General features: G+C 49.9%; 1 protein-coding gene and 1 pseudogene across 1 annotated transcript; both read right to left on the reverse strand.

The window, feature by feature from the left end:
- Positions 1-710: 710 nt before the first annotated feature.
- Positions 711-14571, reverse strand: NUDC (nuclear distribution C, dynein complex regulator). Its single transcript, XM_030873250.2, has 9 exons — positions 14364-14571; positions 11489-11566; positions 4260-4463; positions 4103-4168; positions 3184-3303; positions 2916-3110; positions 1624-1707; positions 1410-1528; positions 711-976 (listed from the first exon to the last, which is right to left on the reverse strand). Exons 1-9 carry the CDS (start codon positions 14442-14444, stop codon positions 925-927), a joined length of 999 nt encoding a protein of 332 aa, XP_030729110.1. The 5' UTR covers positions 14445-14571; the 3' UTR covers positions 711-924.
- On the reverse strand, positions 12717-13558 carry LOC115866802 (cytochrome c oxidase subunit 5B, mitochondrial pseudogene; annotated as a pseudogene).
- Positions 14572-15877: the final 1306 nt, after the last annotated feature.

Genomic DNA, 15877 nt, shown 5'->3' on the forward strand with positions numbered 1-15877 from the left:
GTCACCCACGGCCCACAGAGCGTAGCACCCTGGCCAAGCCAACCTAGACATTCTTGCTGTAACCATGACCTCTGTGGCACCCTGCGCTGTGACCTGTACTCTCCCACCAAAGGGTCAGCTCTGGTGGCTGGATGTGGACCGAAGGGAACACCTCTCCAGCCCTGGCACTCCCTCGGTGGCTCACTGTGAAGCCCTACAATCTGCAGAGGTCCAGGTCAGAGACACACAATAGGCTCCACTGGGCTTCACCCTGCCTTCCCGGCCAGATCCCCACCACACACACAGCCAATCTGAGGCCTGGGCGGCTCCCCAGCCTTTGCTGCCCTCTGCCCCTGGGAAATAAGAGTGTAGTTGTAGAAACTCTTGCTCCAGGGCTAGAGGACAGACCCATTGCTGTGGGAAATTGTCTTAGAGGTGAAAATGGAATCAAGCCGGGCTGGTCTTAAACTTTGCTGAGTCATGGGCCCCTGTGAGAATCTGACATATGTTCTGGTCCCTTTGGCCACTTTTGCTCAGAATCATACACAGACTAAAAGCCTTGTTTAAATCCTCCATTTAAGTAATGAGAAACTGAGCCCCAGGGAGGGTCAAGGACTTGCCCTTGATCACATGGCAGAACCTGGGCTAGAAGACAAGCCCCCAGATCCCAGCAGCAGCCATAAGAGGCCTGTCCCCCAGGGAAAGGCCAGAGGGAAGAGAGGACACAGGTGGAATTGGGTAAATAGTTTTAATGTGTAACAGCAGGCCAAATGAAACAAGACACCCCCAAGGCCCCAGCCCTTTTCCCATGATGCCCTCAGACCTGTGTGTGGGTCAGCCCCATGCCTGCCCCAGCCCTGAGGCCCAGAAGTTCCAGGGAAGGGTGGGAAAGGAAGGTGGGTAGCTGGGAGTTCAGCCCCAAGAGTTCAGGGGGGCAAACACGGGCTAGTTGAACTTGGCCTTGGAAAAGTCCATCTCTGGATGCTGATCCATGAACCTGGGGAGGGAAAGTAGGAAGAAGGTGAAACAGGCCATCCCTCTCCCCCAAATTAGTCCCTTTCTCTTAGCTCCCCACATGAGGTCTAAACTCTTCAGAACGCTGAGCAACTTGGAGCCAGGCCCCAAGGACTCTCTCTAAGGCCCATTTGAGGACCTGAGGCTGAAAGCTGAGGTGCCAACACTGGCACTGTTTTTCTGTCGGTGACAATGACCGCCTGTTACCCCTTCCTACCCTGAGGTGGCCTTGCCCTCAAGATGACCTCACCAAGTGATTACGGGAGGCAAGCCAAGGCTATAAAGCCATAAACTTGGCTGGCTCATCCTGGAAGGGGCAGGGCAGCTCCTGTGTTCCGCTCAGTACACACTCATTGCTGTCACCCAGATCCAAGCCCCAGACACCTTCCCCAAACCCCCATCTCTCAGTTGCTCACTTCTTCAGAATCTCCTGTTTCTTCTGCTCATCTGAGGTGGGCAGCCCCATGGACTTCTGTCTCTGGTCGTACATCATCTTCTCCACCATGCTGCGGGTCTCACTGTCCAGGTCTGACAGCTGGGGGGCAGGCATTGACAGGGATGGGTGAAGCTCTGGGGCCACCTAGGCCCCTCACCTCCCAACCGAAGCTCCTCCAACCGGCCAGGGCTCACCTTGGAGTTCTCAGGATTGATCTTCTTGGTATTGATCTCGGGGTCACTGGACACCAAACGGCTCCACCACTCCATCTTGTTGATCTGAGAGGAAGAAGAGGACCACCGGGGGATGGGTGGTGGCTTGCTCTGTGCCCTGGGAACCACCACCCAACCCTTCCAGAACCAAACTCTCTCCCATCCACATCCTGCACTGGGGACCTGCGAAGGCCTGTACTGGGACCTAGGGTGCAAATGAACAAGACCTCTGCCCTCCCCAGTGGCCGGGGGAGACAGACACGGAGACAGTCACAAATCAGCATGATAACGGAAAGAATAAAGTACAGAGGGAGGACTTCCCTGGTGGCACAGTGGTTAAGAATCCGCCTGCCAATGCAGGGGACACGGGTTCGATCCCTGGTCCGGGAAGATCCACATGCCCCGGAGCAACTAAGCCCATGCGCCACAACTACTGAAGCCCGGGCGCCTAGGGCCCGTGCTCCGCAACGAGAGAAGCCACTGCAGTGAGAAGCCCGCGCACCGCAATGAAGAGTGGCCCCCACTGGCCGCAACTAGAGAAGGCCCACGTGCAGTAACGAAGACCCAGCGCAGCCAAAAAATAATAAATAAATTAAATAAATTTATACCCAAAAAAAAGTACAGAGGGAGATATTCATCCAGCATGGAGGGAGAGGTCAGAGCAATACATGGATGGGCTAGGCCTTTAAGGACATGCAGTAAACCACATTAAAAAGCAGGGAAGGACATTCCAGGTGGGAGGAAGTGCAAGGGCACAGAGGCAGCCAAGGCCAGTCAGGTAGGCGGGGTCAGGTGGTATGTACCATGGAGGCCTTCCTTGGACCCCTAGCACTTTACAGAGACCACATTCATTTACTGGTGTCTGTAATCCCAGCTCTCTGAGGGTGTAAGGGAGGGAACATAGGCTTCCTCAGGGCACAGTTTTCTACGTGTTGTTCACTGTTCTCTCTCCAGTGCTTAGAACAGTCTCTGGCACGTAGTAGGTGTTCAAGTATTTGTTGAATTGAATGCATGTACAAACCTAATGGAAAGGAAAAGGCTTTGGTACTAAGGACACTTCTGATCCCAACTCCACCTCCTCCTAGAAGCAAAAGCCTGGGCAAATCCCTGAGCTACCCTTTTCCTGACTCTAAAACTAGACAGACCTACTTTAAAAGTCTCGTTGTGGGGATTAAAAAAGGTATGTCCATCAGGCCCCCAGCACGGTCTCCGAGTTCATGAGCAGCCCCCCTCCCTAAGTCACAACACAGGCCAGGAGACGGGGCTTCTCGCACCTTCTCCAGATGCACCGTCACCACCTTGCCGTCCTCGATGAGCCACGAGCTCTCCTCCACCTTCACCTCGTTGTAAAGCTCCCCGTCCACGATCGCCGGCTGCCCCTTGAGCCCCACCCGGAGGCGCCTCCGCTGGATGTCCACCACCACGTCCTTCCCCTTCAGCCGGAAGTTCACGGGGAAGGGCACTGCCAGCTGCACGGGGCAGGAGCAGTCAGGAGGGGCCCCGGGCTGGCTCCCTCACCTCAGCCCCAGCCCCTGCACTCACGTCCAGCTCCGACAGGGTCTGGGTCCAGCGGTAACTGGGCAGGTCCGCCCCATTGCCGAAATTGGGCTTCAGCTTCCCTTTGTCCTTCTCGTCCTCCTCCTCCTCAGCCTCCTCAGCCTCCTGCTCACAGATGGGGTGCTCAGCTACTTACTTGACAGACCTAGACTGAACCCCACTGGGCCAGGCCCAGGGCTGGCACTGGGCATACAGCCACAGAACAGTACAGACCTGGTCCCTGCCCAGTCCACGGCCCACTAGGAGCCAGAGGTAAAACCTGTTCTGATCTCTGCCTGAGCTCAGACTGCTAGACCGTGTGACAGCTGGGGGACGGTGACAGTCAGAGATGGACCCACGGGACCCACCCAGCTGGCAGTTCAAGCCAAAAGACTTAGGAAGAAAGCCCAGCACAGAACAGGTCATGAGGTGGCCATCAGCAGGGCTGTTCTAAAATAAAACCAGGCTGACAAATGATCAACTTTTTTCTGTGTCTCTAGGGTTGAGACCCTAGTCTCAGACCAGAACTTCTGCAAAGCCAAATGAGTGCCCCAAGGATTATCTGGGAAGCTGGACTCAAGTCAATGGGAGGAGCCCTGAGGGGAACATGCCCCAGGTGTGTCAGAGTAATCCACCATGAAGGGCCAGGCTGGGCCCACAGACCCAAGCCCACCCAAATGGTGCCTGTACAGGCACTGCCCTCCCTGGCTCTTGGGCTTTCCTGCCAAGGCTTAAAGCCAGTGGGTTTTTTTTTTTTTAACCCACTTTGGTCCAGTGTGGAATCTTGAAGTATGGGGAGGATTCCCAAAGCTAAGGAGGGGTGGGGTGGGGAAGGGGAAGGCTTTCCAGAGAAACGGAAAGGCTGAAGAGTCCCCGGAAGTTCCCAAGCCCCCTGCTAGTCCTGAGCAGCCCTAGTCCATCTCACCTGCTTCCCTGGTGAGCCGAGACTGCCGTTCTTGAGCTGGGCTTCATGACTCTCTGCATCCTTTTTCTGTGGCAAAGGGCAAAACATTTGGCAAGAGGGCACCCACTTCTAGTGCCAATGGGGATCAGGGGGGCAGGGGAGAGAAGCCCACTCCTACTTGGTCAATTTCCAGCTGCAGCCTCTCGGCCTCCTCATCAGTCAGTTCCTTGATCTGGGGCCCAGAGGTCTCTGACTTGGCCTCCTTGGCCAGCCTGGCTGCCCGCTCCGCTTTCTCCCGCCGCTCAGTCTCCTGCTGAGCTCTCTTCTCCCGCCTGGCCTTCTGTGCCAGCTGGTTGTGGTGGTTGAAGGTCTGTGTGATAAGCTGAGGAAGGAAGAGAAGGCAATGAGGCATCAGGGGACGGGACATGTCCCAAGACGTGAGGCCAGTCCTATCTCTACTTGCTAAGTGCCTGGGCAAGGCACTGCACTCAGAACCTCAGTTTCCACATCTACAAAATGGGATTTAATACACACCTATATCATTGAGTTGTAGTAAGAATACCTGCAAAGAATCTGCTTCAACAAACAGCGACCACTTTAAAAAAAACAAGGCAGTCCAGGGACTAAGACCCAACACTGAAGCTGGACAGCCTGCATTCTGATCCAGGCTTTGTCACGCACTAGCTGTTGTATTTTTGGCAAATTACTTAACCTGTTAAGAGCTTCAGATTCCTTATCAGCAAGGATGAGTCCCTACCTCACAGGGATGTTGTGCAGACCAAACGATAAGTGCTCTGAAAAGTCCTTCATTGTGGAGTGAAGCTGTTAGAAGCAGAGCTCCAGCCTCAGCCCCTCTGAGAAGCTTTTCCCCAGCTCTCAGGCCAGAGACCTTTCTTAAGGGAAAAGGTAGTCTCCTCCTCTCCTCAGCCTGCAAGCTATCCATTTCAAATCCTACCTCTCCCATGAAACCTTCCCAGGATGCTTCCAACGCACATCCTGCTAGCGGCTCCTCCTGTTGCCCAACAGCAACCCCAATACTGTTGCCACCTGTCTGGCTCTGTGGCCTTGAACAAGTAAACAACTTTGACACTTTCTAAGCCCCAGTTTCATCAGCTCTCATGACATGTGTCACCTGGCTGAGGCTAACTCAGTGTCAGCTGGTGGAAGGTGGGGAGAAGCACCTTCTCTGCTATGAAAATACAATGGGAGAAATGGTTCTACCTCATGTTTTACACCAGCTGCTCTCAGAGTGTGCTCCCCTGACCCACAGCAACAGCGTCACCCAGAATTTGTTAGAAATGCTAAGTCTCAGGCCCCACTCTAGACCTACTGCATCAGAAATTCTGGGGATATGACCCAGCAATCTGTATTTTTAACAAGCCCTCCTGGCCAATTCTCGTGCATACGTGAGAGTCACACCTACATTTGAGATCCTGGTCTACTCCTACCTGTGTGACCCTGAGGTCATCTCTCTGTGCTTCTATCTTATTATTTCTAAAAGCAGTCTTACATAGCTATTCTTTGCCTATAGTATCCTTGCCCCAATTCCCAGGTTGCCTGGCAAACTCCTACTCATCCTCCAGGACCAGCTCAAGTGTCTCTTGAATTTCACCTCTTCACCTCTGGCAGGCTCAGGAATTTACCCAACTTAGGAAACCCAACTCTGTGTCAACCCACACACCTGGAGGAGGCCTCATAGGGCACCCCCCACACGATCAGCGGTCAACAAACCATCTTTCAAGAATCTCTGAGCCATAGCTGGAGGGAGAAAGGGATCTGCAAGAGCTGAGGGGAATCACGTGGGGCTCAGGGTCACTGGAGTCAGCCACGGGCTCCCAGATCTGGGTTCTGCCAAATGCCCTGTGGCCTCTCATCCATTTGAGGCCAGTCCCTCCTCTTACCCTCAAACCTCCAACCTCACACCACACTGCAGTAGCTCCACACTCTTCAAGGTTAAACGGTACCAAAAGAACGCCCAAACCAAATGGGTTAACAAAATGAGGTGTAAGAAAGAAATGAGCCACCTGAAGGCCATTCTGCTTCAACAGAAGGGCTCAGTCATGGCACAATTACGCCAGCAGAGGCTGTTCCACCACAGGGCCTTGGTCCCAAGTCCCTAATCAGGACCTTGAACTCCAGCCATCTGCCAATGAGTGGCCAAGGGGAGGCAGGAGTGGAGCCATCCCCTCTTCCAGCTCCAGTGAATCATGTTACGTCCCATTCCGTCCTGTTCTTTCCTAGCTCCTGGAGGTTAGATGAGGGCAGAGCTGAACCACCAGGCACAGTCAAGGCCAATCACAGCAGCCTCTGACCCCCTCCTCCCAGTCTCCTCCCACCAGCTTTACCCAGGCCCAGCCCCAGGTAGAGATCGCTGGGAGCACGTAGCCTACGCAGGAGTACCAACTGGCAGGCTGTCAGAGCCAAGCTTCTGTCACTGGACACATCTTTGGGAACCACAGACCAGCAGAGTGGGGAAGCGGTAAGGAGGGTTGGGCCAGTTCTAAAAGACAGCCCCAGACTGCTAAGTGGGCATACCTGAACACAGCGCTCCCTGACCTAGGCTGGGCGATAGGGGAGCAAAGGGTGGTTCCCACCAGCCTGGCCGGGAGACCCCAGAGGGAAATTTAAGCTAAACCCAAAGGCATGAGGTCCTGAACCTGACCATAGGGCGGGGGGACACATCTGAGGGAGAAGACACACTCCTGTTCTAGAACTTCATATAAATGGAATCATTCAATATGTGCTCTTATCTGTCTTCCTTTAAAAGGCTGAATAATATTATGTGTATGTATGACATTTTGTTTATTCATCCATCAATGACCGCTTGGGTTGCTTCCACTTCTTGGCTATCATGAACAGTGTTGCTATGGGTGTACAAATCTCTCTTCAAGACCCTGCTCTCAATCTGGGGGGGTATACACCCAGAAGTGGGATTGCTGGATCATATGATAGTTCTATTTTTAATTTTTTTTTTTTTTTTTGGCTGTACGCGGGCCTCTCACTGCTGTGGCCTCTCCCGCCGCGGAGCACAGGCTCCAGATGCACAGGCCCAGCAGCCACGGTCCACGGGCCCAGCTGCTCCGCGGCATGTGGGATCCTCCCGGACTGGGGCACGAACCCGCGTCCCCTGCATCAGCAGGCGGACTCTCAACCACTGCGCCACCAAGGAAGCCCTATTTTTAATTTTTTGAGGAACCGCCATACAGTTTTCCACAGCAGCTGCACCATTTTACATTCCCACCAACAGTGCACCAGAGTTCCAATTTCTCCACATCCTTGCCAACACTTGGTGTTTTCTGGGGTTTTGATAGAAGCCATCCTAATGGGTGTGAGGTGACGACATCTCGTTTGTGATTTTCATTTGACTTTCTCTAATGATTAGTGATGTTGAGCATCTTTTATAATAAAAAGTTTTTAAACAGCTATGATAATTCACTTTTACCAGCAATGTCTGAAGAGTACCCTTTTTTCCACATCCCTGTAAGCAATTTTTAAAAAAATATTTTTGTCAGTTTGACCAGAAAAAAAAGGGCATCTCACTGTTCCTTTCTCCTACATTTCCTTGATTACTACTGAATTTAAGCATCTTTTCACATGTTCTTCATGGAACTGCCCGTTTTTCTGTTTATCCTTTTCTTGTCAATTTACAAGAGTACCTGCATATTAAGTTGGCTATTAAATTTATGTCCTCTGCAATGCATCTTTTCCAGATCTATTGTTTTTCAACTGACTTCGTATGTCATTACGTCTCTTTTGCCACACATGTGTTCTATGTTTGAAGAAGCAAACAGCTACCTTTTATTCTGTAGTTTCCAGGTTTCTATCCTTGCAAGGTCTCCTCCACACAAGGTTATACATAGTTTCCCAGCTTTCCTTACTAAGCTCTTCTTGATCTGCAATTTATTTTTAGATATGAGTAAAACAGATGGTACAGTATGGTACACGTTTTGCTTTTTTACCAGTAGCCAGTTGTAGCATCATGAATTATTAAATCGTCCTTTGCCTACTGAACTGAATTACCTACCTTATGGGACACATCTTAAATCCTCATACGTGCTAGACTTTTTCTGGATTCTCTATTCTGCTTCACTAGTCCATTCGTCTCTTCCTATGTCAATAACATACTGATTAGATCATTATGGCTTTATCCGAATCCATAATGCCTAGCCCCAAAGCTATAAAAACTAAAAGTATTTTTGTATTTCTCTAAGTTTGTAGCATGAAGGTATTTACAGTCATTTACAGTGGGAGTCATATCTCCCACTTGGTACAAATATTGATACACATTTCTCTGTAGAAATATTAATGTTTCATTACATGATGCTGCTCCAACCCCTGCACTGGGGTACTGTACGTAATGTACAACATATGCACTGTATTGCCTCCTAAAATCCAATGAATTCTAAATGCCAAAACACATCTGGTCCCAAGAGGTCCAAAAAAAGGGTCTGTGAACTTCTATCCTCATGTGCCAGCCACACTATATGACCTCTTTTTATCCTTAAAACAGCCCTGTGAGGGAAAGATTATCCCCTCTTCCAGGGAAGAAAAATGAGGCTCAGAAAGTGATTCACCCAACACCACACAGCTGTCAAGCAGGAAGAGGGGGAGACCAGGATCCATTCACATCTGCCTATAGCTCCAGAGAACATGTTCTTAACCAACGCACTTGGAAACGATGCATCTGGTGGCCTGGGGCACAGTAGGTCCCCAATACAAAGAAGTTACTGGTGTTACAAATGGAGACCAGGCAGGAAGGCTAGACAGATTTCTGCCTGCCTGAGAGTTGGACCAACCTCCTGGGAAAGAGCTGACTCTAAGGGAACAAAGAGCCAAGGAGCATAACGAGGTCTAAGAGGGACCAGCAGACATCCAGTACACAGCAGTGACACCATCATCCCGTGACACCTGAGACACCACTTCTCAATATTATTCATCTCTCTCCCTTCTGCCTGCTATCTTACTCATCCTTCACACCTCAGGCACCTCTTTCTCATCAAGTCTTCCTTGAGCCCCCAACCTAGGTTAGTCCCCATTTTATGCTCCCAGGACTTCCGCCCTAACACCCATCACTTCTTCATTGTCTTTTTTTTGGGGGGGGGGCGGTTTGTAAGGGGGCTACACTGTGAGATCCATGAAATCAAAGACCACTGTCTGTATTCACCTCTATAATCCTGAAGGCTCTGTCATAGTGGCTAACACAGGCAAAGTGTTTAGTGCTCAATAAACATTAGTTTACAAATGAATGAATGCACATATTACAAGGTCGTGGCCCACAGAAAAATGGGAGGTGCTAGTGCTAATACAGAAAGAGTATTTGAGCCACAAAGGGCCCTACAGGTCAGTGAGTCCTCCTTCTTCCATTTTACAGATGTGAAGATTAAAAGGACCAGAGAATTGGTGGCAAATCAACCAGGCCACACAGCTAGACCAAGAACCCAGGACTCCTACACCAGGCCAAAGTGTCTATAACAGAGTAGCCTCAGACCATCAAGACACATTATCAAGCATTTCAGCTTGTTAGAACCCTGAAGCCACAGAAAGCAGTTTGCAAAATATCTCCTTCTTGTTATTATGTCTCTTAAATTTAAGTGAAAACAAATATCAAGGTTATAAAAATCACGGTTCAGTGAGGTGACATCATTCACCAATCTTCAAAAACATAATCACAACCTAAGGAATTAGAAGATGTTCAAGGTATCAGAACCCATACCACAAAACACAATTCTCAGGAATCACCTCACATCAGTCAGGATGGCCATCATCAAAATGTCTACAAATAATAAATGCTGGAGAGGGTGTGGAGAAAAGGGAACCCTCCTACACTGCTGGTGGAAATGCAAATTGATACAGCCACTATGGAGAACAGTATGGAGGTTCCTTAAAAAACTAAAAATAGAGCTACCATATGATCCTACAATCCCACTCCTGGGCATATATCCAGAGAAAAACATGGTCTTCAAGGATACAAGCACCCCAATGTTCACTGCAGAACTGTTTACAATAGCCAAGACATGGAAGCAAGCTAAATGTCCCTCAACAGAGGAATGGATAAAGAAGATGTGGTGTACACACACAGACACAGACACACACACACACACACACACACACAGACACACACACACACACAGACACACACACACACACAGGAATATTACTCAGCCATAAAAAAGAATGAAATAATGCCATTTGCAACACCATGGATGGACCTAGAGATTATCACACTAACTGAAGTTAGTCAGAGAAAGATAAATATCATATGATATCACTCATATGTGGAATCTTAAAAAGTGATACAAATGAATTTATTTACAAAACAGAAATAGACTCACGGACACAGAAAATAAACTTATGGTTACCAAAGGGGAAAGGGGAAGAGGGATAATCCAGGAGTTTGGGATTAACACACTGCTGTATATAAAACAGATAAAAAACAAGGACCTGGGGCTTCCCTGGTGGCGCAGTGGTTGAGAGTCCGCCTGCCGATGCAGGGGACACGGGTTCGTGCCCCGGTCCGGGAAGATCCCACATGCCGCGGAGCGGCTGGGCCCGTGAGCCATGGCCGCTGAGCCTGCGCATCCAGAGCCTGTGCTCCGCAACGGGAGAGGCCACAACGGTGAGAGGCCCACGTACCTCAAAAAAAAAAAAAAAAAAAAAACGGACCTACTGTATAGCACAGGGAACTATATTCAGTATCTTGTAATAACCTATAATGGAAAAGAATCTGAAAAAGTATATATATATATATATATATATATATATATATCTGTATATGTGTGTGTGTGTATCTGACTCACTTTTCTGTACACCTGAAAACTAACACAAGATTGTAAATCAACTATTTCAATTAAAAAAAAAATTTTTTTTAAACCCTGCAATTCTCAAATCCTTGAACTTTTGCTTACAGCATCTGGGAAGACTGGGATAGCCGGCTTTGAGTTTTCCTATATCTCTGTCTTCTAAGCTCAATTTCTAACATTTGCCTACTCTCATCTCCCAGCTAGGTAATTAGATAAAACCTCAATGGAAAAGGAACCAAAAAGCATGGTGTCAGGGGCAGAAGGCAGTTTTACAACAGACTCTGGCTCCAATCCTGGGTCTCCCATAACTCAGCTCAAATATTTGGACAACCCTGGCTCTCCCATAACTCAGACCAATTTCCTCACTTGTAAATGGGGATAGTAACATCTGCCCCTCTCAAACTTCTAGAGGACCATGGGGATAGGGCAGATAAGCACTTGGCAAGGAGAAGGGCTTCAATAAATGACAGCTCGCTTCCCTTCCCCAACTCTTTGCCCTTGGCATTTTACTTCTGCTATAGGTTATTATTATGCCAAAGGAAGGCCAAGTAAGCTCTTCTTCTGGAGAAACAGAGCTGCCCAAGGGACAGTGGTCCCCAACACTCACCTTCTCTGCCATCCCCTCTTCTCCTCCAACGAAAAAGTCTGTTTTGCGTCGAAGGAAGCTGAAGAAAGTGTTCACGAGCTGAAAGAAGACAAAGACCAAAGCTGTAGAGATGCCATATTGGGAGCCCCTCACCTACTCAGAAGCTAACTTTCTTAGTCTAGAAGGGAACTTGGGACTGGACTGTTTCGCCCCGAGCCTCCCCACTGAGAAAACAGGCCCTGACTTAGTCACTTCTGCCAGGAAGCCTAGCCTAACCTTACCTAGATCACCTGAAAGGCAGATTTCTCATTTCTTGTGTGCATGTGTATATGTGTTCCACATTTTTTGTGGTGCTAGAAGCAGCCTGAGGATATTGGACACTCCTCTGCATCCAGGGCTTGAAACACCTGGGATCCAGCTTTCCTCTCCACAAAATAAAAAGCCCATCCAGAGTGGCACTGGCTGAGTTACTAGGGCAGAGCTAGGAGGAGGGGAACAAATGAAGCCACTTCAAAGAAGGTTAAAGGGGCTTCTCTGGTGGCACAGTGGTTGAAGAGTCCGCCTGCCGATGCAGGGGACATGGGTTCGTGCCCCGGTCCGGGAGGATCCCACATGCCGCGGAGTGGCTGGGCCCGTGAGCCATGGCCGCTGAGCCTGCGCGTCCGGAGCCTGTGCTCCGCAACGGGAGAGGCCACAACAGTGAGAGGCCCGCATGCCGCAAAACAAACAAAAAAAAAAACAAAGAAGGTTAAGACCAACTAACTCTGGCTGGGTTATCAGTGCAGCCAAGTCATTTAAGAGCATTGGTCTGGGTATCAGACTGATACACATTAGCTCTGTGGCCTTGGGAAAGTTTCTTAACTCCACAAAACAGAACCAGCAGCAGGACCTATTTCTAGGGATATAAGTGAGGATCCTCTGTGAGGACCAAAGGAGGTAATGGAGGTGAGGTGCTTAGCAGTGTCTCGCCCAGAGCAAGAGACCCTCTGCGGGAGAGTGAACTCCTCACAAGCAGGCACTGTGAACCATGACTTTGTCTACATCCCCAATGCCTAGCACCAGATCTGACTCAGAGTACATGCTCAATAAAATTTTTGCTGAATGAAAAGACCTAGTAGTGACCTAAGATTAGCACATATAACTAAGCCCCCTTTTTTTTTTTTTTTTGGAGGAGAAGCCAATGTAATGGCTAGTCTTTATTGGAAAGAAGAAACTTTACATTACATTTTGAGTGAGTTAGTGCAGGGGCTCAGTGGGCCAGCTGGTGGGGCACCAGCATCTAATGGGTTCCACAGCTAGGGCATCGCTGGGCCTCGCCTTTATGCAGCCAGAACCAGATGACAGCACTGTTGTCTTCTTCACAGATGCAGCCCACTATCCGCTTATTGGTGATGGAGGGGACTAAATTAGGGTCTTCCTTGGTACCTGAGGCTGCCTTTGGGGCGAGCATATTGTACGGGTCTAGTCCCTGCGTGCAGCCAGCATGACCTCCCTCTCCAGCCCAGTGGCCTGCTCATCATCAGTAGGATCACAACCTCCAGACACCATAGAGTGCACCACGGAGACTCTGCTGGGACCGCAGGCCCTCAGGGCCTGCGTGGCCAGCACTTCAGCTCCGCGCAGTAACCTTGAAGCCTTCACGCCAACTAAGCCCTTTTATTTGCCCAAGTGAGTGGTTCTAAATCTGATGCTAGAATTTATCTCAATGGCTTCAATTCCTGCTTCTAGACACTTTTTCAATTCACTCAAAAACGAACTCACTCCCAAATCCAACTGTGTCAACAATTTAGGGGGGTGGGGGATGGGAGCCTTTCACATCTCCAAATTAATAGCACTCTTCCCACCTCAAAGGGCTTAGGAGTCCTTGGTCACCACAGGCACCTAAATGAGAGAATGGGAATGGAAAGCTCCATGAAAACTTGTCCCCAGAGAGACACAGAATCAGAAATGGTCTGTGGAAAGCACACACTGGCCTAAGGATTCTGGTCCCCTCTAGGTCAGGACCCTTTTGGATGATCTTGGGCTAGTTCCTTCAGTTTCTTTATATAAAGACTGATTTTGATAGGCTTTTCTACCTTTTGAACTTTCCATGGTTCAAAACAACCAACTCTAGAATCTCGACTAGTTGGTTTTTATCCTTCATGCACTACGTGTTATTGGGTCTGGTCACTACGCATGAATTATGTTCTTGTACACATCAATCACTCAACAGATACTTGTTGAATGTTCAAGCCTGATTACTGAGAATTCCTCACTGTCCTTCACTTCAAGACTGCTCTCCTACAAGTTCAGGAAATAAGGATTCGTAGCTCTGTCTCAAAGAAAGAAACTGAGGCCTGGAGACGTGGAACGGTCTCAAGCTGATAGGTGGTGTAGAACAATTGTGAACACAGGTCTCCTATTCCCTCATTCAAGCCCTAAAAAGACCACGTGTTAACATCACCACCCCACCCCCACACACCGCACACATTCTTCCGCTCGTTCCAAGTCTTGGTACATGCAAATCTCAATGTCTAGAACAGTTCATCCTAAAGGATGCTCTTCGGGAGCGGCCAGCAGAAAAGAAACGGGGCCAGAAGTATGTGGGAGAAAAAGCGTGGGGGGCGGGGAGAGATCCCAAGACTCTGGGTCTTTTCAGGGGCGGGTGCAGGGACGCCGGAGCTGCTAAGACAGGAACTACTGAGGGGCCCCGGGGTCCCATGACTGATAAGAGTGCAAGACTTGAGGCAACGAGGCCAGGCCGGAAGCTGGACTGCAGTAAGAATGCGGGGGGGAATCCCAAAGCTCGCGAGGCCCAGCGGTGTATCTCGGCCCTTGAAGGCAGAGAAGGGCAGAGAGAGCGTGGCTGGGGCATCCCGGGTGGGCCAGGCCGAGCCAACGCCGCACGGGCCGTTACCTCCTGCACGCCGCCCTCGTGCTGCTGCGCCATGGCCAGCAACATGCCGTCGAACCGATCCTCCTCCTGCTCTCCACCCATCGTGCCGGCCGCTAGCCACGCTCCGAAATCTGAGCTCCGCACACGCGTCCCGCGCTCTCCGGTCCTTAGGGTCGCGTCCGGTCCAGCAGCTCTAGTCCTCGGCCTTCCGCAGCGGAGCCGGAAACACGCACACGCCCCGCCGCCCAGGCCCGCCTGCTAGTTCTCTCTTCCCGCCTCTCTTCCGGCCTGCAGCCATTGACCGCGAGGCAAACAGCCCGCTTCGCCGGCCATTGGTCAACTTGCTAAGCCAATCAAAAAGCTCGTCAGTGAAGCTGTGGGCGGAGACGAGGGCTCCTGAGTTTGGGGTGAGTTGCTATGGTCACCAGACGCTTTTTATGGAGCCTTCCAGAAAGCCCTAGGCCCAACTCCGGCGGGATTGGAAGCTAAAAAGGCACGAACTTTGTTCCTATGGGAATGACCTCCCAGCTTGTAGAACAGTGAAGTGGAAAGTGTTCTTAGTCATCTCTTCTAACCCGTCAATGAGTCAATTGAGGCCCAGAAAGGAGAAGGGACTTGCCCGAATGTCAGCCCACCTCCGGCATCATCGCATACTCCATACAAATTTGAAGGGTCCCCGAGCGTATAAGGGCTCTGTGCTTGGGTTAATGCTCTTCTGCTGAAGTCCTGAAAATTTTTTTTTTTGGCCCCGGGGCATGCGGGATCTAGTTTCCCGGCCAGGGATCCAACCCCTGCCCCCCGCAGTGGAAGCGTGGAGTCTTAACCGCTGGACTGCCAGGGAAGTCCTCTTAAATTCTCAATAATTTTTGAACAAGAGACTCCACATTGTCATTTTAAACTGGTCCCTGCAAATTATGTGATGAGTGCTTTATTCAACGTTCACTTCAATTAATGTGCGGGACGGGTCCCAGCCATCTAAGGCCAACCACTTTACTTTTGTATTGAATTTCATCATCTTAGTCTTTTCAGGGATTCTACTCTTATTATCCTTTTCTAAATCTCCTGCATCACAATCTTCTTTCTTCTGGATCATCCCTTTCAACTTATAAACGCAATTCAATGTCACTTTTTTTTAAAAATAAATTTATTTATGTATTTACTTTTGGCTGCGTTGGGTCTTCGTTGCTGCGCATGGGCTTTCTCTAGTTGTGGCGAGTGGGGGCTACTCTTCGTTGAGGTGTATGTGCTTCTCATTGCAGTGGCTTCTATTGTTACAGAGCATGGGCTCTAGATGCGCGGGCTTCAGTAGTTGTGGTGCGCGGGCTTCAGTAGTTGTGGCGCACAGGCTCAGTAGTTGTGGCGCACGGGCTTAATTGCTCCGTGGCATGTGGAATCTTCCTGGACCAGGGCTCAAACCCGTGTCCCCAGCATTGGCAGGCGGATTCTTAACCGCTGCACCACCAGGGAAGCCCGTCACTTCTTTTTTTACTATTCTATGACCCCACCTTCTCCTCCTACCACCCCAATTTTCAGTT

The sequence above is a fragment of the Globicephala melas genome, chromosome 1, assembly GCF_963455315.2.
Source record: "Globicephala melas chromosome 1, mGloMel1.2, whole genome shotgun sequence".
NCBI lineage: Eukaryota > Metazoa > Chordata > Mammalia > Artiodactyla > Delphinidae > Globicephala > Globicephala melas.